Source organism: Salmo salar, chromosome ssa06 (assembly GCF_905237065.1).
Source record: "Salmo salar chromosome ssa06, Ssal_v3.1, whole genome shotgun sequence".
In the NCBI taxonomy this organism is placed as follows: domain Eukaryota; kingdom Metazoa; phylum Chordata; class Actinopteri; order Salmoniformes; family Salmonidae; genus Salmo; species Salmo salar.
The window spans coordinates 42,793,279-42,815,774 of record NC_059447.1 but is presented as its reverse complement, the minus strand read 5'-3'; the positions used below and the strand labels follow the sequence as shown (position 1 = coordinate 42,815,774).

Below are 22,496 nucleotides of genomic sequence, written 5' to 3'. Positions count from 1 at the left end.
TGGCACTGAATGAGGGCAGTAGATAGCACTTTCATGGAGTCCTTATCAAGCAGCTTGGACTTTCTAGCCAAAAACTTAGTCCTGGCATTAACCTTCCCTAGCACCTTATTGGCCATGCTCACACCTCTCAAGCTTCCATCAATGATACATCCCAAGTAGCTAACAGAGGTTTTAGTAGTCGGCACCTCACCCCCTAACTCCACTCTGATTTCAGACGACCTACACAATTTAGGTCTGGATCCAAAAATAATTGCTTCAGTTTTCCCTAAGTGCAGAGATAGCTTATTATCTCCAAGCCATTTGCTAATGTTAGTAAGCTCTGTGCTAAGTATACTTAGACGGCAAGAACAAGCATCTTTCATATCGTTAATATACAGTAAAAACAGCAGAGGCCCAAGCACGCTCCCCTGCGGAACGGCACAACTCATTGGTTTTGCCTGAGACAGTGAACCATTAACCTCTACTACTTGCTCCCTTCCTGATAAATAGGACTTTACCCAGCCTAGAGGGATACTGCTTAACCCCAGTGCCTCCAGTTTGGAGATTAGGAGACAGTGGTTAACTGTATCAAAGGCCTTCTGTAGGTCAAGCATTTCCTGATGAAGTCAGTCAAGTAAAATAGACATGAATCAGTGGAGTATGTTTTTCTAAAACCTGACTGAAAATCATTCATTAGACCCTATTTGTTAACTTCTTGCGGATTAGTGGGACGCTATCGACAATTTCCGGTGAAATTGCAGAGCGCCAAATTCAAATTAAATTACTACAAATATTAAACTTTCATGAAATCACAAGTGCAATACATCAAAATAAAGCTTAACTTGTTGTTAATCCAGCCAAGGTGTCCGATTTCAAAAAGGCTTTACGGCAAAAGCAAACCATGCGATTATCTGAGGACAGCGCCCAGCACACAAATGCATAACAAATTATTTTCAACCAGGGAGTTGCGACACGAAAGTCAGAAATAGCGATATAAAAAATGCCTTACCTTTGAAGATCTTCTTCTGTTGGCACTCCAAAAGGTCTCAGTTACATTACAAATGGTCATTTTGTTCGATAATGTCCTTCTTTATATCCATAAAAACTCAGTTTAGCTGGCGCGCTTCAGTCAATAATCCACTCGGTTTCCCTCCTTCAAAATGCATACAAAATGAATCCCAAACATTACCAATAAACTTATCCAAACAAGTCAATCAACGTTTATAATCAACCCTTAGGTACTGTAATACGCAAATAAACGATCAAATTTAAGATGGAGAATCGTTATTGACTTTACCGGAGAAAAATACCAAAGAACGCACTCTCAGTCACGCGCTTGGAAACACTACAGACAAGAGCCACCTAGAAAAACTACAATTTCTGGGTCATTTTTCCAAAAACCAGCCTGAAACTCTTTCTAAAGACTGTTGACATCTAGTGGAAGCCCTAGGAACTGCAATCGGGCACGATTTCACCCTATTATAAATGTGCCAGCCATTGAAATCAGTGGTAGGATGAATTTATTTATTTTTGGGATGGTTTGTCCTCGGGGTTTTGCCTGCCATTTCAGTTCTGTTATACTCACAGACATTATTTTAACAGTGTTAGAAACCTTAGAGTGTTTTCAATCCAAATCTACCAATTATATAAATATCCTAGCTTCTGGGCCTGAGTAGCAGGCAGTTTACTTTTCCGGACGTCAAAATACCTCCCCCTATCCCAAAGAAGTTAACATATTCATACATTTGCTCATGTACAATTCTTTGAAGTTACACAGAGGATAGATACAGGCCCATAATTCCCAGGGTCAGACTTTATCCCCTTATACAGAGGTATAACTTTAGCTTGTTTCATGTCTGTGGGTTTCTTGTTCAAGAGAGAGATTAACGATATGTGTAATACAAGGGCCAATTTGCTCAGCAGAATCTATTAGAAACCTTGCAGGAATATTATCCAGGCCTGTGGCTTTGGAGCATTTAAGCTCCGCCAGCATACTGACTATTTTGGCTGTTGCTACCTTTGCAAAAGAAAAAGAGTTTGACTGAACCCCTAACTCTACATAATACTTCTTGACTTGGTTGCTTCCACACAAACCAGAACTGGTGGGCAGCTTGCTAACCAGCTTGCTGGCAACAGAAGTAAAAAAGAGTAGAATTCATTGGCAACCTCTGCTTTTTCATATACCATCTCCCCTTTGATGTTCAGTCCAATACTGTTTAATTAGTTTTTGGTAGTACTACTACAGCCTAGTTCCTTAAATGATTTCCAAAGCTTTTTAGGGTCATTTTTGTTTTCAATGATTTTTTCAGCGAAGTGACCCCTCTTAGCTTCATCCATCCTGCTCTGTGCTTCCTTTCTGTGATGTTTATATAGGACAAAATCATGCTGCTCTTGAGAGTTCTTACATTTTTTATTAAAGGCCTTATTCCTTGCTTGGATAGATTCTAGAATCTCATTATTAAACCAAGGGCCAGATCTCTGCTTTACCCTGACCCGTCTAATGGGAGCCATCACATTGACCACATCAAGGAATCTACATTTAAAGACTTCCCAGGCACTGCCTACCCCTACACTATCTAGCACAGGTGACCAGTCAATTTTACCCACTTCCTCCCTAAACCTTTCTACACAGTATTTTTTGAGTCCTCTGATTCTAACGGTTTTGTGACACTTAAATATATCTTTAAAAATCCTCCTTGTGCAAAATGTAATAAAATGATCAGTGATTCCATAGGCTATTTCTCCACTCTGCGATATTTTAGATTTATCAGACACCAATATTAAGTCAATTGTACTTTGCACTGTTTCACATATCCTGGTGGGATCTTTTATAATTTGGGTCAGAGCAAGTGATCTACAAAAGTGCATAAATACATTGTGGGTTGGTCTATTCTTTTTGCAGACATCAGTATTGAAATCCCCTAACAAAATTATTTCCTTCAACGGGGAAACATTACAGTTTGACAACACAATTTCAAGACCTTCATAGAATGCATTCTGCTTGGGTGGCCTATAACACACCCCCAACAAATTCAGATTGGTTTTGGGAAGGCAGATATCCAGCCAGACAATCTCCAGATCAGCTTATAAATCCGATCTGACGTTAAAAGCAATGTCTGATCTTACAAACGCACATATTCCCCCACCGTTCCGATTCCGATCCTTCCTGACAACAGAGTAATTACCTATCTCAATTTCTGAGTCACAAACAGATGAATCCAACCATGTCTCAGTAAAACATAAGACACCCACCTCTGATTTGCAAACCAACAGGTGTATCTCATCGATCTTCGGTAGTAGGCTTCGGACATTTAAGTGCACAAAATGTAAGCCCTTCTTCCCAAAGGCCTCATTGAATTCCTGATCCACTTGTAACTCACCTCCCACTGCGCTGCCATCTTCCCACTGCCCTGCCTCCGGTGGCCTCTCTGTCGCCATGGAGCACCCCTCCCCAGGTGCTACTCCATCGTCCTCACCACTGTGTCCCCCGTCACTCGCCTCTGGTTGCCTCCGCTCCGCTGTGGACCTCCCCTCCTCCGGTGCACTCTCCACCCTCGGTAAGTCCTCTGGTCCCACTCCACCTTCAATGCTCACACACCCCGCGGGTACAGCACACCGACAGCAACGGTAAGCTTCATTGACCCCTTGCCCAAAGCTAGAATCGCTGCATTTTAAATGAATCCACTGCGCACATTCCAAACATACCAAAGCTTTGCTGTTACTCTTTATCCACCGTTCGCAAGAGGAGCTTGGGTGCATAGGCCGTTTGATGGGGTTCGTGATAAAGTGATGTCCAGGGTATTGATGGATATCACCCGATAAGAGAAGGCATAGAGTTTTTATAAGATCTCCACCATTAATTTGCGATTTCAGACTGGATTTTGATGATCGTTTTGGTTTGTGCCAAGGTGCTATGAAAGTTTGGTATATAACTTTCCTTCCAAATCCAAAGTGCTGGATGCCATCAAAAGTGTTTGCATGACTGAGAAGTTGCTGAGAATTTACTATTCTTTCATCTAAATAGCAGATGCAATTATTTCCAGTAACATTTAAAACAAACACATAAAGTAAAAGTGCTGCCACCATGCCGAACTTGCCGGTTGCCATCTTGCACAGATGTGTAGTGGTTCCCTGGGTTGTAGATAAGGTAAGGGGGATGGGATGGTATGCTGGGCGATAAGAGAAAATAGGTACATTGTGCTGAAGGCCATGGCACCTGAAACATGAATGTTCTATCATATATATCGATATATGGACCCCCATGTCCTGAAATGTTCCTATATTACTTTTGCCTGCCTACTTTGCTTTGGTTTATGTGCAGTCCACTCACCCACCTCCTGAAGGGAAGAAAATAGGAAATGAACAACAAGACAAACAGCATGTGGTGGTGTAGAGAAAATTGATAGGCTCCAGGCTACTCTGCTCCAGTCACACTGTTATCTACAATCATCTTGGTAGCACTGCAGAGTGACTCCAACAGAGGCCATGGTAGAGTGGAAAAATGCAAGTCTATAGTTTAAAGTAAAAAAAAACTCTCTCTCTCTCTCCCCCCTATTTCTCCTTTCTCTCCTCCCCCTCCCTCTCTCTCCCTCCCTCTGCCCCAGTCTCGTCAGACCCCGGAGGGAGAGTTCCTACCCTTGGACCAGTGTGAGCTGGATGTGGGTTTTGGGACGGGTGCGGACCAGCTCTTCCTAGTGTCACCTCTCACCATCTGCCACGAGATCAATCCTAAGAGCCCTTTCTTTGACCTGTCCCAGCGCTCCCTCATGAATGAGCAGTTTGAGATTGTTGTCATCCTGGAGGGCATTGTGGAGACCACAGGTGAAGAACCACTACCCACTCTCCTCCTGTTAACCCTTTACTCTCTTCTTCCTACCCTTCTCTCCTCGTTATTAATTGATTATTCTTTCACTACCCTTTCTCCTCCTTTTAACCCCTTACTCTCTTCTTCCTAAAGAGGCTGCTCCTTTTCGAAGGCCCAATGCTGCCATTTTATTTCTGGGTAACAATTAAGTACCTTCCTGTAATAGATTTCCATTCAAATTGGCAAAAAAAAATTGGGGGCAAAAAACTGTTTCTCAAGCAAGTTTCACGATGGAAAGCCAAAACTCCCGCCCATTCAAACCTGCTGATTAGAAGGTCCTGTGTAGATTGTATTTTAACCCTCCTGCTGTGTTCCGGTCGAATTGGACCGATTTACAAGTTTTCTCTCTGAAAAATGTAGTTCATTTAATCTGATTGTCATAAGGTTCCATGACTTTGTCCACACAGGGCATCTGAACACACAAAATACTTTTGGATGATTTCCATAAAATGTTATTTAACTTATGTACACCTGTGGTGTTCCCGGTCAAAAATGACCGGTCATTAGAAATTAATGGGTGAGACTACAATTAGTGTATAATATTGAGTTCAGGCACATGCTCATTCATCACATGGACACACTTCCTCTCCCAGACCCCCACATGCGTGTGGGTTTGCGCACACACACGCACACCTCACTCCCTTTCTTGGCTTCCATGGCAACCCCCACGGGAACCTTTCTCCAATAGAATCTTTCCCCCACGGGAACCACACCTGTTGGCCTTCTCACAAACAATCGCAACATTGTTTCAATAATATATAGAACTTTTCTCGCAGCTCTGGTATATAAAGCTTTTTTGAGGCCTTGCTCACAATTCATTCTGTGGCAGCACAATGAACAAACGATATATGTATGTGAGGCTCTTGATCACATCTTTGATCATGACACTGGTGAGTAGGAGAGAGTCTTTGTTAAACTTTGACACAAAGTAGTCTGTGATAACATTATGATTTTCTTACTCAAAAACGAGTTGTATGAGCTCAGGTCAATGAGGCCTACAGGCCATAAATAGCAAATAGAAGTTCAAAACTTGTAATGTTCAATAGAACTTAAGTTGATAAAAATATCTAACACAACATTAGGTGATAATATATGTATTATTATGGATTTATAATCAGCTATAATGGCAGTAATTTTGGACCGGGAACACAGAATTAATTAACATGAAACAAACACAACAGGAGGGTTAACCAGCAACTATCAGGAAATAACACTGATAAAAAAATGTCATGTATTTACAGTGGTAGTTTCATCAGCTGTTGTACAATATGATATAAAACACAGGAAAAAAACTGAATTTTGACTACACTAGGCCTTTAATTAGTCCTTTTCTTCTCCACCCCAACTGTTATCTCTTTCCATTCGGTGGGTTGCTCTTTCCCTATCTCCACCCTTTAGCTTGCAATTCTGTTATTCCTCTCTCTCTCCTCCATTATCTGAACTGAAATTAAACTGTATTCTTATATGCTAATCAGTCTTACTTCTTAATTTCAACCTGTCACATATCCCCATGCAATATTTCCATCCAGATTCTGGAGATAGAGTCAGACTAACACATATCTCTGAATCTCCAAAGCCCTGTAAGAATGTAGCAGATCTTAGTAAGCATTCAGTGGTAAACAGTGGAGAGGTGGACGTTGGGTACTGAGGACAGCACCAGGGAATGGCTTCCTGATTGAATTATGAACCACATTTTATTACTGCGGGATGGTTTTTATCCCTAACCCTTGTATAATAGATAGGGTCATAGATGCGAATGTCACTTAGATAAATAAGCTGGGGGTTCAGCTGAAGTTTTTCTATATTTCTCACTGGGCAGAATGCAGGGTTATTTCTGGGATAATTCTGAAACAGTAAGAGACGCTGAACACAACAGCTACAGGCAGGCTGCAGGTGTGCTGGGTTGCCTACGGCAACAAAAGTGATTTTCTGTCTTCTACATTGAACAATATGATTCCTCATCCTAATACTCATACATAAATAACAAAGTCTTTGTCTTCTCTGGCATCATTTATTTATTTATTTCTCTGCTCCCTTTTCTTTTTCCTTTCATCTCTCCTCTGTTCTTCTCCTCTCCTCCCTTCTCATTGTCCTGGGCAGAAGCATGAAGCTGAATAGGTTTAGAGGAGGAGGGAGGGATGAGCAGGCAGGCAGCACAGTCTGTGCTCTGTTGATAATGTCATTAAGGCAGGCTGCAGCCAACCGTTTAGCCCCTTTTAGCCCCTTCTCTCTCTCTCTCTCTCTCTCTCTCTCTCTCTCTCTCTCTCTCTCTCTCTCTCTCTCTCTCTCTCTCTCTCTCTCTCTCTCTCTCTCAGCAGGACTGTGGTTCTCTGAGCTGAGGAGCAAAGCAGGGGGCAGATGAGGGGGTCTGCTCTGTATGAATGAGTTGGCCTTGGAGTCACCTGTGGTTCCGTGCACAGTGTACAGACATCCCTTACTCCCCAGAGAAATAAATCCATATCATCCACTGAGAGACAGACAGAGCATTGTCCTGCCATTTGAGAAACCTTCTGTCACCAACTGACAGCCTTTGCATCTTTCTGGTGTTTGATTGGATGGTTATGAGGTCTCTCTACTACCACTATGATTGTGCATCAGCTCCTGTTCCAATAGAGATGTATGTTATGTCGGCCTAGTTGTCACAGCTTTCTGACAGGTGTGTGTGTGTTAGATGAAGAGAGCCAGTAGTAGGATTAAAAAGAGGCTAGGAGAAGAAGGCATTGTATTATGGAAATGCACCACTTGAGTAGTGCCAGAGGAGGCTTTACATAAAGCTCTCTCCAGGGACGCGTCCCTCTCTCTGTCCACCAGCTGTTTGCTCACTTGCTCAGCCGCTTTGATTTTCATTCAAGACCCACAAAACAGACTGTTAGTGTAACTCAGGACACTTGGATGATGATGGGGCGAACCGGCAGGAACGCTGGGCCCTGACGCCACATAATTTCCTGCTGCACCACCATCAATGGGCAAATTAGAGCTTATTATCACCAAATTCTATATGCAGGGTTATAAAATAACTTTAATTAATTTCAGCTTTGGGTTGAGGATAGTCAAGGGTTTGGGTATAACCTTAGGCTTAGGTTGTGATAACCCCTTGGTAGTGATATTACTGTGTCAGTCAAATGTCAGGGAGAGGATCAGTTTCTCTTTCTGCAGTCAGCCAGCTCTGTTTAATAGAGTAATACAGGGCTCATAGGTGCTTTTTGATAAGTGAGGGCCCTCGATACAGATATAATTGTCAAGGAAATAATTTTACAAGAGCTGAGGTCAAATAAAAACCTGGCCTGTCAAATCAAATAAAAAAATTGAATACAATTGTATTTGTCACATGCTTCGTAGATAACAGGTGTAGACTAACAGTGAAATGCTTACTGACGGGTCCTTTTCCAACAATGCAGAGTTAAAGATAAGATCAGGGAGTACCAGTACCGAGTCGATGTGCAAGGGTACAAGGTAATAGCTATGTCCTATACACGTACAGTGCCTTGGGAAAGTATTCAGACCGCTTGACTTTTTCCACATTTTGCTTGGTTACAGCCTTATTCTAAAATTGATTAAATTGTTCTACACAGAATACCACATAATGACAAAACAAAAAGCACGTTTTTAGAAATGTTTTCTAATTTATTAAAATCACATTTACATAAGTATTCAGACACTTTAGTCAGCACTTTGTTGAAGCATCTTTGGCAGTCTTCTTGGGTATGACGCTACAAGCTTAGCACACCTGATTATTTTTTTCATCGCATTCCCATTGGGTCAGAAGTTTACATACACTCAATTAGTATTTGAATAAGGTTTGTAGGCCTCCTTGCTCGCACACACTTTTTCAGTTCTGCACATACATTTTCTATAGGATTGAGGTCAGGGCTTTGTGATGGCCACTCCAAGACCTTGACTTTGTAGTCCTTAAGCCATTTTGCCACAACTTTGGAAGTATGCTTGGGTCATTGTCCATTTGGAAGACCTATTTGCGACCAAGCTTTAACTTCCTGACTGATGTCTTGAGATGTTGCTTCAATATATCCACATAATTTTCCTGCCTCATGATGCCATCTATTTTGTGAACTGCACCAGTCCCTCCTGCAGCAAAGCACCCCCACAACATGATTCTGCCACCCCCATGCTTCACAGTTGGGATGGTGTTCTTTGGCTTGCAGGCCTCCCCCTTTTTCCTCCAAACATAACGATTGTCATTATGGCCAAACAGTTCTATTTTTGTTTCATCAGACCAGAGGACATTTCTCTAAAAATAACGATCTTTGTCCCCATGTGCAGTTGCAAATCGTAGTCTGGCTTTTTTATGGAGGTTTTGGAGCAGTGGCTTCTTCCTTGCTGAGCGGCCTTTCAGGTTATGTTGATATAGGACTCATTTTACTGTGGATATAGATACTTTTGTACATGTTTCCTCCAGCATCTTCACAAGGTCCTTTGCTGTTGTTCTGTGATTGATTTGCACTTTTCGCACCAAAGTATGTTCATCTCTAGGAGACAGAACTCGTCTCATTCCTGAGCGGTATGACGGCTGCGTGGTCCCAGGGTGTTTAAACTTGCATACTATTGTTTGTACAGATGAATGTGGTACCTTCATGTGTTTGGGAATTGCTCCCAAGAATGACTTGTGGAGGTTTACAATTAAATTTCTGAGGTCTTGGCCGATTTCTTTAGATTTTCCCATGATGTCAGGCAAAGAGGCACTGAGCTTGAAGGTAGGCCTTAAAATACATCCACAGGTACACCTCCAATTGACTCAAATAATGTCAATTGGCCTATCAGAAACTTCTAAAGCCATGACATAATTTTCTGGAATTTGCCAAGCTGTTTAAAGGCACAGTCAACTTAGTGTATGTCAACTTCTGACCCACTGGAATTGCGATACAGTGAATTATAAGTGAAATAATCTGTCTGTAAACAATTGTTGGAAAAATGACTTGTGTCATGCACACAGTAGATGTCCTAACCGACTTTCCAAAACTATAGTTTGTTTACAAGAAATTTGTGGAGTGGTTGAAAAATGAGTTTTAATGACTCCAACCTTAATGTATATAAACTTTGGACTTCAACTGTAGGTGTTCCTTTTGTCCAAGTGGGAAAGGGCGGTGTGGAGTTTAATAGAGATTGCATCATCTGTGGATCTGTTGGGACAGTATGTGAATTGGAGTGGGTCTGGGATGATAATGTTGATGTGAGCCCTGACCAGCCTTTCAAAGCATTTCATGGCTACAGATGTGAGTGCTACGGGGCGATAGTCATTTCTAAAGTTTACCTGGGTGTTCTTGGGCACAGGGACTATGGTTATCTACTTGAAACATGTAGGTATTCCAGACTGAGTCAGGGAGAGGTTGAAAATGTCAGTGAAGACACTTGCCAGCTGGTCAGCGCATGCACGGAGTATGCGTCCTGGTAATCCATCTGGCCCTGTGAATGTTAACCTCTTTAAAGGTCTTTCTCACATCGGCTAAGGAGAGTTTGATCACACAGTCCTCCAGAACAGCTGGTTCTCTCACGCATGGTTCAGTGTTGCTTGCCTCGAAGCGAGCATAGAAGACATTTAGCTCGTCTGGTATGCTCGTGTCACTGGGCAGCTCGTGGCTGAGTTTCCCTTCATAATATGTGATAGTTTGCAAGCCCTGTCACATCCGTCAAGCATCAGAGCCGATGTAATAGGATGCGATTTTAGTCTTGTATTGACAATTCGCCTGGTGAATGGTTTGTCGTAGGGCGTAATGGGATTTTTTATTAGAGTCTGGGTTAATGTCCTGCTCCTTGAAAGCGGAAGCTCTAGGCGGATGTTGTCTGTAATCCATGATATGTATGTACAGTCACTTTTGGGACGATGTCGCCAATGCATTTATTAATGAGGCACCCAGAGAAGGCTGTGCTCAGGATGATGCTCCGGTCATTATCTGACTGACTCCTAGAGACATTTTTAAATAGGACCAGGATGTAATGTAACCAACCACTGGTATAGGGACCTTTTCATATAGGACTATAGGACATCATGCAGACAGAAATACCAGACTAAGCTTTCCTCGGCTACAGGTGCTACATGTTTTCTTTTTATTGCTGCATGGATGCTGCAATTTCTGTTCCAATGTTACTGCTCATGTTTTGTTTATGGTAGTCTAGATTCAAGTAATTTATATGAATAAGGCTATTAGTACCATTGATAGGAGTGAAGTTAGGCGAGGACCCATGTCTCCTGCAGCATCAAGGTATGGATCTGGTAAAGGTGATGTTAGGAGATTCCTTATTAGCCCGAGCAGAAATAAACAACAGGTAATTATCATTAAATGCATTACAACACTGATCAAAGGGATGAGTCACCTTTGGCCTCTAGTGATTGCCATGGATACAAAAGAACAGCTGTAGAATCTGGTAGGATGAGGTTTCATTGAGACAGAGCTAGATATAAAAATAGAAAAGAAAAGTATTGCAGCCAATATGTCCTTTAGTCAGCTGTTTCCATCAAGCTTATTTGAGCCAATGGCCCCACACTCTGCAGAGGCAGAGGGAGGTAAACAGTGAGTGAAATATCTCTGCTGTTTTGTCTCAGGGACAGCCTCAGCCAAACCTATTAGTGGAAATGGTTCGATGAGTAACAGTGCCGTGGCCATTTCTACAAGCCGTCAGAGAAACGGCAAACGTCTTCCGGCTTGATTTTACGGACACATCAGTATTTAAATCTCCCCTTTATGGCTAGAGTGAGGGAGGTCTGTGCCAAAGCAGGTCTGTGTCAGGAAAATTGCTCTTTTCTCATGCTGTCAGGCAACAATTCAAAGCCTGAATTGTTTCCACACATGATGAGAGTGGAAGAGAAAGAACAAGGGGGATGGAACAGAGGATTAGATAAGCAGGAGGGGGTTGTTTGCTGCTTCATTTTCTCCTTTCTTTTACGTCTTATTGTTTGATGGTAACTGAACTCCACAGTATTTTCATCATATTTATCAAAAATGACAGTTATTACAGGGCTATTTAACACCTGTGTTTGTGCTGCCTAGTCAATGCTAGAGGCTGAGTTTCACTTTTTAATTCTCTCTCTCTTTCTACCTCTCTCTCAGGTATGACGTGTCAGGCGCGGACGTCGTACACGGAGGATGAGGTGTTGTGGGGCCACCGCTTCCTGCCCGTCATGTCTCTGGAGGAGGGATTCTTCAGGGTGGACTACTCCCAGTTCCACAGCACTTTCGAGGTCAACACCCCACCGTACAGTGTCAAGGAGCACGACGAGAAGTCCTCCCTGCCTTCACCCCTCTCCACCCCCACACTGGGCGAGAGCCACGGTGCCGCCCGACGTGCCCGGGTATTCTCTGTGGACTGCATTAACACTACGGACCGGGAAGAGCGGGCGGGGCAGTCCAGGCTGCCCAGTAAGCTTCAGAGGATGAGCTCGTCTGGGAAGGAGGACCTACAGAGGAAGGTTCTGATGCTGAGCTCCCAGCACTCTGAGAAGGCCTGCAGTACTGGAGACCTGCCTCTCAAGCTGCAGCGTCTCAGCTCCTCCCCCGGCCCAGAGGTTGCAGATCGGCTGCAACTCAAGGCCTTGAAGGTGGGCTTTGAACCCATGACCCAGTCCACTGGAGACCTGCAGCTGCCCCCCACCCCAGTCCCTGTCCCCGCACGCATCCACACCCCTCTGCCCTCAGGAGGGGGCCGACCAGAGGACAACCTGCCGGCCAAATTACGCAGGATGAATGCTGACCGCTGAGGTCATCATGACCAGACTTTGCATGCATCCCAATGGAACCCTATTCCCTATATAGTGCACTACAATAGACCAGGGCCCATAGGGGGCTCTGGTCAAAAGTAATGCACTATGTAGGGAATAGGGTGTCATTTGGGACGCATTCCCAGAGTCTAACTTCTCTTTGACCACACATCAAACTATGGAGACAGAAAATGAAATGTGACTGAATATACTGAAAGACAATGATATGGAAGGGGAAAAAACTATGATGGATGGTGTGTCACTATTTCTGTTTTTTCAAACACAATCTTTACTGGAATTACTGTGATTTTAGTGTGTTTTATAGCAACAGTGTTCAAACTGGTCAAACACACACACAAACACACACACACACACACACACACACACACACACACACACACACACACACACACACACACACACACACACACACACACACACACACACGTTCATCTTTCCATCATCACACACACACTCTAAAGAATTGTGCATGTATACAATCAATCCATCTGAATACACTACATACCCCCTCTCTTAGTTTTAAACAAATAAAATATATTTAAGATGATAATATGTGGTGTACCTGCAACTTCCTTTGTCTATATTCTAGTTTCCATCAAAGGGAACATCTACTTAGCTAAGAATACAGTTAAAATGCAATCACACTATTTTGTTATTATTCATAATTGGGGCAGTATGTTATAGTAATCTGTTACTCATTAGTTTACATAATACCTTTGTTTTTACATTCAACAGGCTGTTGATGGCCTAATCTTAGCTGCTGGCGAGAAAACACTTTCCATAACAGTTCCTTTAACTCCTTTGAACAGAGTGAGTGGATAATGGACTTTTCTGATACCAGAGAGAAAACACAATCTTCGTCCCAAATGGCACTCTATTCCCTAGATAGTGGAGTGCACTACTTTTTACCAGGGCCCATAAGGAACAGGGTCTCATTTGAGATGCCGACAGAGGCTTGTCCTTGGTGGTGATTGGCTGGTGTTTAGGAGTGGAGGATGGGGAGTGAAACAGTGGAGGAAGTGTCCACCCCCTTCAGACGGGCAGAGACAAGCAGCATGGCTAAACAGACATACAGACACACACTCTTTCAATTGACTTGTAGCCCATTGTAGCTGAAAGGAATTATGATTATTATATAGAATAGGACATACATTAGTCACAAGACTTCCCTCACAATGAAGTCTCCATGATAAAGTCCAACGGCAGACTTTAAGGACAGAAGCTTTGAAATGGACACAACCTTTTACTCATCCGAACAAATGGAGAGGAAGAAGTCGAGAGGGAGAGAGCAATGGAGGACTGAGAGAAAAGAAAGAGTGGAGAGGGTCACCAGAGCTCAGGGACAGAGAGCAGCGTAGGCTTTGGGATGATTAGTCCATGGTTGCATCCCAAATGGCCCATAGGGCTCTGTTTAAAAATATTGCACTATAAAGTGGAATGGGGTGCTATTTGGCACGCAGACAATACAGGCCTCAGTGGGATTTAGCACTCCTATGAGTAGAGGGTTCAGACCAACGGATGTATGATAGTTACACCCACCCACCCACCCACCAAGCTCTAATTTCTCCACCAATGCCACAAAAGGAGGAGAATCGATCAGGGGAATTGGATATTCCCTACTTGAGGTGCACGCCTGAACCGACCTGCGTGGAGCGATCTCTATCCTCTGGTAATGAATTCCTCACTGCGTTCGCCCACTCAGATCCTAACCTGATCCAAACGCTCCAACCTTTTCATTTAGCAGCATAAAGAGTCCGTAAGTGTGTGTGTGTGTGTGTGTGTGTGTGTGTGTGTGTGTGTGTGTGTGTGTGTGTGTGTGTGTGTGTGTGTGTGTGTGTGTGTGTGTGTGTGTGTGTGTGTGTGTGTGTGTGTGTGTGTGTGTGTGTGTGTATTAAACACTACACTCCTTCCACTGGCTCAACAGAGGATAAGTCGCCCAATCACACTACAACAATGAATATAAATAGCCTCATTACAGTAAGAGGAAAGGGACGAGTGACCGGGACGGAGCTCAATCTACACCTCTTCAGAAGATGATTACAATACATTCTAATATCATGGTCACAGATCGTATGCTCTTAACAAAGATGTCATACTGTGTGAACGAATCGATGCACCACACAAGAGCGTATTACTCTCATATACAGAGAACTTTCCTGCAATGAAGAAAACATTTAACTTGTAGTGTATTTGAGATTTAAAAAGGTTTCTGAAATAATTCTCACTTTAAGTTTCAGACTTAATTTTTCCATTATGAAAAAATGATCAACCCCTACAAAAATGTTGATTAATTATAATCCACATAATACTGTGATTCACATTTCCTGTTGATGCAGGATTATTATCCTGCTGTAGCAAACTGGCTCAAATTAAGACCCTTCATCTGTACACCACTTAGTCAATGTCACTATTAGAGACTGATGTAAATGCTCTGACTGAAGATACATGGTTGGCATGACAATGAGTGACATGGAGTTGGCAGTGATAGCGTGAGCAGACTGGAAATCAGGCTAGAAGATACTCTGGACCTATGGACATTACTCATTCTTATCAGTTCTCAAAATACCGATTTAAAGGTCTGTCGGGAACTCGCTACATGCTAAAAATAAGGATATTGAAGACCTTTCCTGTGCTCCATCATTTCCTGCTCCATATTTTGATGTCTTATTCAGGAGTGTCAGAGGTTATTTAGGTAAAGATCTGTCTCAGAAATAACATCTCCACTGGGTAAAAATACCAGGAGCATGAATAATTGGTTTGCGTACCAAATGGCACCCTATTCCCTATTTAGTACACTACTTTTGACCAGGACCCATAGGGAATAGGGTGCCATTTGGGACGCTTAGTTGGCATGGTGAAGTACAGCACAGTGAGATTAAAGAACAGTCTCCCTTTAGATTGTCTGTTCTGTTCTGCCCCCGAGTCTGTTTGTCTGGCTCACTGTCAATATCACTGTCTTCCTCCCACAGCTTCAGTCCTTGGCTTTGATAATGGAGAGAATACAGTTGTTAGTGAAAGTCTACACACCCCTTGAACAGTCTTCACATTTTGCTGCCTTAAAATGTAATCTAAAAAGAGATTACATTTTATTTATTTCCTACTGATTTACACAACCTACTCCACATTTTCAGTGAAATAAAAATTCTAGAAAATGTTTCAATTTACTAAGAAATATAAAATTATGATGTATTGGATGCGAATATCTTCACACCCCAGAGTTAATACTTGGTGGAAGCACCTTTGGCAGGCATTACAGCTGTGAATAATGTTGAATAAGATTCTACCAACCTTACACAACATTTTAAGGCAGCAAAATGGGAAGAATGTCAAAGGGATGTGTAGACTTTCACTAGGCACTGTATGTACTTTAATCACAAGAATCACAAAAAATAATTAAACATCTTCTGAACACATCCATACACTAAACACAGACAGACAGAAACACACACACACACACATACAGACACACTTACATCTTTTTGTGTAATGTCACCAACTTTGGTGGAGGTGGGAAGGAGTTGAGTTATTCCATTTCTCCTGTAGATTGATGTATTGTTGTCACACAGAGAAGAAGATTGACCAGCCATCACATTAGTGTTTCTACAAAGGGATATGTGCCTGGCCGAGCAACCACAAACACAAGACCTCTATGTTTTGCAAATTTGTAACATATAATACGAATTTTAATTCGTACCATATCATACAAAATGGGTGATGGACATCCACAAATTAATACATACCATACTAAACCTAACATATCATACTAAATGGAGTGTCCCGGATTGACGTACAGAATAATTAGATATTCTCTGAGACCAGGTTGAGATAACTTTGTGGCTGGAAATAATTAGCAAGCTAGAAAACCTTTGCGAATTAGCTTCAGCGAGTGTGCGACCGTGGTAAAGTTAGTTCGATGTTGGATATCTCTATGGGGATTTAGGCACCGTCAATAAATTAAACAATGTAAACAATATTAATATTAAACAATATTTTCATGTTAACAACCTATTAGTTTTCTCATTAAATGCTTTCAGTATTTTTTATATATACATTTTTACAATTGGTTTCAGGTTTTTAAGCCATGGAAATTTGTAGCTGTTGAAATGTCAAAATATTGTCCCATGTACAGTGCCAGTCAAAAGTTCAGACACAAAAACTCATTCAATGGTTTTTCTTTATTTTTACTATCTTCTACATTGTAGAATAATAGTGAAGACATCAAAACTACGAAATAACACATATGGAATCATGTAGTAACCATAAAAGTGCTAAACAAACCCAAAAAATATTTTATATTTGAGATTCTTCAAATGAGACATCCTGTGCCTTGATGGCAGCTTTGGCATTCTCCCAAACAGCTTCATGAGGTAGTCACCTGGAATGCATTTCAATTAACAGGTGTGCCTTGTTAAAAGTTCATTTGTGGAATTTCTTTCCTTCTTAATGTGTTTGACCCAATCAGTTGTGTTGTTACAAGATAGGGGTGGTATACAGAAGATAGGCCTATTTGGTAAAGGACCAAGTCCATATTATGGCAAGAACAGCTCAAATAAGCAAATAGAAATGACAGTCCATCATTACTTTAAGACATGAAGGTCAGTCAATCCAGAAAATTTCAAGAACTTTGAAAGTTTCTTCAATGGCAGTCGCAAAAACCATCAAGCGCTATGATGAAACTGGCTTTCATGAAGACCGCCACAGGAAAGGAAGATCCAGAGTTACTTCTGCTGCAGATAAGTTCATTAGAGTTAACTGCACCTCAGATTGCAGCCCAAAATTTTTTTTCACAAAGTTCAAGTAACTGACACATTTCAACATCAATTGTTCAGAGGAAACTGTGTGAATCAGGCCTTCATGGTCGAATTGCTGCAAAGAAACCACTACTAAAGGACACTAAGAAGAAGAAGAGACTTGCTTGGGCCAAGAAACATGAGCAATGGACATTAGACCGGTGGAAATCTGTCCTTGGGTCTGACGAGTCCAAATTTTAGATTTTTGGTTCCAACTGCTGTGTATTTGTGAGATGCAGAGCAGGTGAACGGATGATCTTCGCATGTGTGGTTCCCACCCTGAAGCATGGAGGAGGAGGTGTGATGGTGTGGGGGTGCTTTGCTGGTGACACTGCCAGGGATTTATTTAGAATTCAAGGCATGCTTAACCAGCACGGCTACCACAGCATTCTGCAGCAATACGCCATTTCATCTGGTTTGTGCTTAGTGGGGCTATCATTTGTTTTTCAACAGGACAATGACCCAATACACCTCCAGGCTGTGTAAGGGCTATTTGACCAAGAAGGAGAGGGATGGAGTGCTGCATCAGATGACCTGGCCTCCACAATCACCCAACCTCAACCCCATTGAGATGGTTTGGGATGAGTTGGACCACAGAGTGAAGGAAAAGCAGCCAACAAGTGCTCAGCATATGTTGGAACTCCTTCAAGACTCTTGGAAAAGCATTCCAGGTGAAGCTGGTTAAGATAATGCCAAGATTGTGCAAAGCTGTCATTAAGGCAAAGGATGGGTACTTTGAAGAATCTCAAATGTAGAATATTTTGATTTCTTCAACACTTTTTTGCTTACTGCATTATTCCATATGTGTTATTTCATAGTTTTGATGTCTTCAATATTATTCTACAATGTAGAAAATAGTAAAAAAAAAATTGAATGAGTAGGTGTGTCCAGACTTTTGACTGGTACTGTATGTACATTGTATCATTTATTGATGGTCCCTAACTAGCCACATAGAGATATCCAACATCGAACTACCTTTACCACGGTCAGTGTGCGTTCTGAGAGAGAATTTACGAACTAACACCCACGTGTTAGTGGGAATTACTTGAAATCAAATCCAACCCTCAAATATGCCAAGGAAAGCAGAGACATCATCGATCCCCTAAATCTCAGACATTCTCGTATTGTAAAATACTGACTTTATGACCAAAGTTATCCTATTTACACTTTTCAGTAAATTTTGGGACTAGAATAGAATTGACCCCTACCAATGCCACATAGGCCGTATTCAACCAGGGTTTTGGTTTTCCGGTTTAGTTCCTTTTTAAACAATTGCTTGCTGGAGTGTACAGCCTGTCAGTGTGAGTCTGAATGAATCACGAGTGTGAAGAAGTGGGAGGAAGGGAGAGATGTCACTCATAAACACTTCACACTAGCGGAGGCTTCTCAGAGGAGGAAGGGGAGGACCATCCTCCTCAGTGTAAAAACAGTTAAGATAAAACTATACTAAGGTACAACTATACTAAATATATTAATGTCACCAAATCATTGATAAAAAACACACTGTTTTTCTATGAAGGTCTGCAGTAGCCTCAGCTTGCACTCTGTAGGGTAGCACCATGGTGTAGCCGGAGTACAGCTAGCTTCTGCCTTTCTCTGGGTACATTGACTTCAATACAAAACCTAGGTGGCTCATGGTTCTCCCCCTTCCATAAACTTCCAGAGGACATACTCCAAATTATCAGAGTTCACTTATTCAGAGAATGAATCTAGTACTGAAAGCATAAGCTACAGCTCTCTAGCACTGCAGTGCATAACATGTGTGAGTAGTTGACTTAAAGAGAGAGAGAAAGACAATAGTTGAAACTTTTTGAACAAATTCATTTCATCAAAAATTAAGGAGAAGCGAGAGAGAGAGAGATGGCTATAGTTGGTTGTATTTTTTTAAACTTTCATTTTCACTTAGCTAGCGAATACAGCTAGCTTGTTTCACCTACTCAAACACCCGGCTCAAACAGAGAGGGATGCAATGTTAGCTAGCTGGCTATGGTTATCCAACACTGGAACTCTCCCATGTCAAGGCTTTATTAATTTATTGCGACCTGGACCAACTGCTAAACTGCTTGCTGACTTTACACTGTACTGCATGATTGTAGCGGGTTTACTAACGCATTAGCCCTACTAGCTATGTTGACATGACAACAATATAGGCTGTGTGTAGCGGTTAGTGGTCATTATATGAATGTGTGGTCACAGACAGCTGATGTGTTGTGCACTGAAGTCCACAAGCAAAGGGAAAATGTGAGGGGAGGAGAGCGCGTAGATAGTGGCAAGAAGGAATTATATATACAATGAGCAAAGTGATCCTGCTGTTTTTATGTGGCTGCTATGAAAGGGAACTGTGTTTGTGTTTGATGAGGGGTGTATTCATTCCACCGATTCTGTTGAAAACGTTTCTTAAACTGAAGCAAACGGAAAGAAACAGGGATAAAGATACCTGAATTTATCCAATACAAACTCACATTTGCAATTGTTGGACTAATGATTACACGCTAGATCAGCTAGATACAGGCAAGACTGTGCAAGGCGGTATTGAATGTGTCACAGTCTGTCACCTTGATTACTCAAAATTCTCTCGCCCCGTTCACATACGTTGTAAACTCTCATTCATAGGCTAGGTTGTAGTAACCTCATGACGGATACACGAAAATTTGAGTATCATGTAGTAGCCTAAACCAATCAACGTTATATTGCGCTGGGTCAATGTAATATGAATGGCAGTCATCCAATATGCTGTAATAGAAATAAGATGTATCATCCTCCCTCATAAATGGCACTGACCTCCAGTACTTCACACACACCATATGGGGGGAGGAAGGAAAAGAGCTCTCTCTTTGTGTCTCTCTCTCTCGCTCTCTCTCTCTCTCTCACACACACACACACACACAAACACACAAACACACACGCAGGCACACATAGGGCCAATTATGTCAACCTTCACCACAACAATTCTAGCTGCAACATTCCTCAAGCGGACATAAACGAAGCGACAGCTTCCCTCCAACAACATGACAGTCACCACGGCAATCTGGAAGCATGTCTTTCCTGCAGTGATGGAGGCTTATCCCTAATTTTGCAGTCAGTTTTAGAATGGGTGGCCACTAATAAACTGGTCCTGAACATCTCTAAAACTAAGAGCATCATATTTGGTTCAAATCATTCCCTAAGTTCCTGACCTCAGCTGAATCTGGTAATGAATGTGTGGCTGTTGAACAAGTTGAGGTGACTAAATTACTTGGTAGATTGCAAACTGTCATGGTCAAACATATTGACTGGATGGTTGTAAAGATAAAGTTTCTTTCCCTTGCTCCTCTAAATTGGAGCTTGAACGTGACTGAACCTCCCATACATCTCTGATTAGGGCTAGATGAAGAACCTAAAGTTAAAACAAACCCAATGGAAACAGCCAAGAAATTATCAGAAAAAACCCACATAAAGCAGATCAATGGAAATCTACTCTTACAGAGAAAGTAGTACTGCATTACTGGTCTCATTGATTAGGCGTAACATAGTCAATGAAAATCTGCGAGACCCTAATTAGCATAATATGTTACGTTTGGTATGGTTACATAAGACAGAAGGTTACTTAAGGCAAAAATGAAAGGAGGGTGGTTGATCGAGGTGAATGGGTAGCTGTATAATGCTAACGTCTAGAAACGCTAACGTCTAGAAACCCAAAGGTTGCGTGTTTGAGTCTTACCACGGACACCTTTAGCATTTTAGCTAATTAGAAACTTTGCAACTACTCTACTTATTACTTTTTATCTACTTTGCAACTACTTAGCATGTTAGCTAACCCTTCCCCTAACCCTAACTTTAACCCTTTAACCTAACTCCTAACACTAACCTTAACCCTAACCCCTAGCCTAGCTAATGTTAGCCACTTAGCTAACGTTAGTGTTTGCCACCTAGCCAACGTTAGCCACAACAGATTGTAGTTCGTAACATATAATTCGTATTGCAAAATCGTAACAAAATTGTACTTATTACAATTCGTAAAATAACATGTGAATTGTAATTCGTAACATAACATACAAAATGGATGATGGACATCCACAAATTATACAATACATACCATACCAAACATGACATATACCACTAACGTGAGTGTCCCGGATTTTTATTATATTATGTCTACTCCTGAGTCCAGGCTGATATACCTGGTAAAAAGTAGTGCACTATATAGGGAATAGGGTGCCATTTGGGATGCAATCTGTGTATATCACACAGGTCTCTGGGGATGTACAGATCCACTCAGTGTAACCAGACCACAGATCGAACTGGCCAATCAATACCTGTCTTACTGACGCACCTCAAACCCTGACCGGCACGAAACACCACCGGAGAAGGGTAGGGGTGTATGTGATTCTGGTAGAATTTTTATGTGAGTCAGGTAGAGTTGACCATGGCCTCAGATCACCTCACATCGATTGCAGGGCACACTGTCTTTATTTATTACACATGCATACGCACAAGCACAAGCACTCACAAATGCACAGATAAACACAACACCTAAACACATCACAACAGACTCCCAGCAAGGTAAATGTTACATTTGAATAATGCCCTCAAGGTACTTGTGACAAACAGTAGCCATAAAAAGATATGGCAGCTTCAAAATGCTTTTTACATCAAATTGACCTCTAGTCCCAATATTCTACAAATCAGTCTCAAAATCCTACAGACCAATAAAACTACTATCTCAAAACACAGCAGCTTTATACCTGTTATCTATTGGAGAGATCTCTGGACATATTTTTTTCTTTCTTCTGAGTTACTTAACATCCTGCAGAGCATCCTCGACCAATGCAGTGGACGGACTCTGGCCAATGAAATGACAGGAAATTCAACAAGTCCAAATTTCCACATGGACACGTGGCTGACTGGGGATGTGTTAAGGAAAAGGAAAACAACACCAGGGATAGAACAGAGATGACTTGACACACACTCACGCGCACAATCCTTCCTGCCTCACACACACACATGCACACGCACACACACATTTGTTTTACTATCCTTGTTGGGACCAAACAATTGATTCCCATTCAAAATCCTATTTTCGGTAACCCCTAAGCCTAACTCTAACCCGTAACCTAACCCCAAATCTAAACCTAACCCTAATTGTCTCCCTAAC

At 41.9% G+C, this 22,496-nt stretch overlaps 1 protein-coding gene across 1 annotated transcript in view; it reads left to right on the top strand.

Annotated features, from left to right (window-relative positions):
- The window catches only part of LOC106607518 (G protein-activated inward rectifier potassium channel 1), a 39,530-nt gene extending 26,408 nt beyond the window's left edge, over positions 1–13,122 (top strand). Inside the window, exons 2-3 of the mRNA XM_014204547.2 lie at positions 4,584–4,800; positions 11,905–13,122. Coding sequence (XP_014060022.1) covers positions 4,584–4,800; positions 11,905–12,551 — 864 coding nt within the window. The 3' untranslated portion in view covers positions 12,552–13,122. The remainder of the gene's footprint in view (positions 1–4,583; positions 4,801–11,904) is intronic.
- The last annotated feature ends 9,374 nt before the right edge of the window (positions 13,123–22,496 follow it).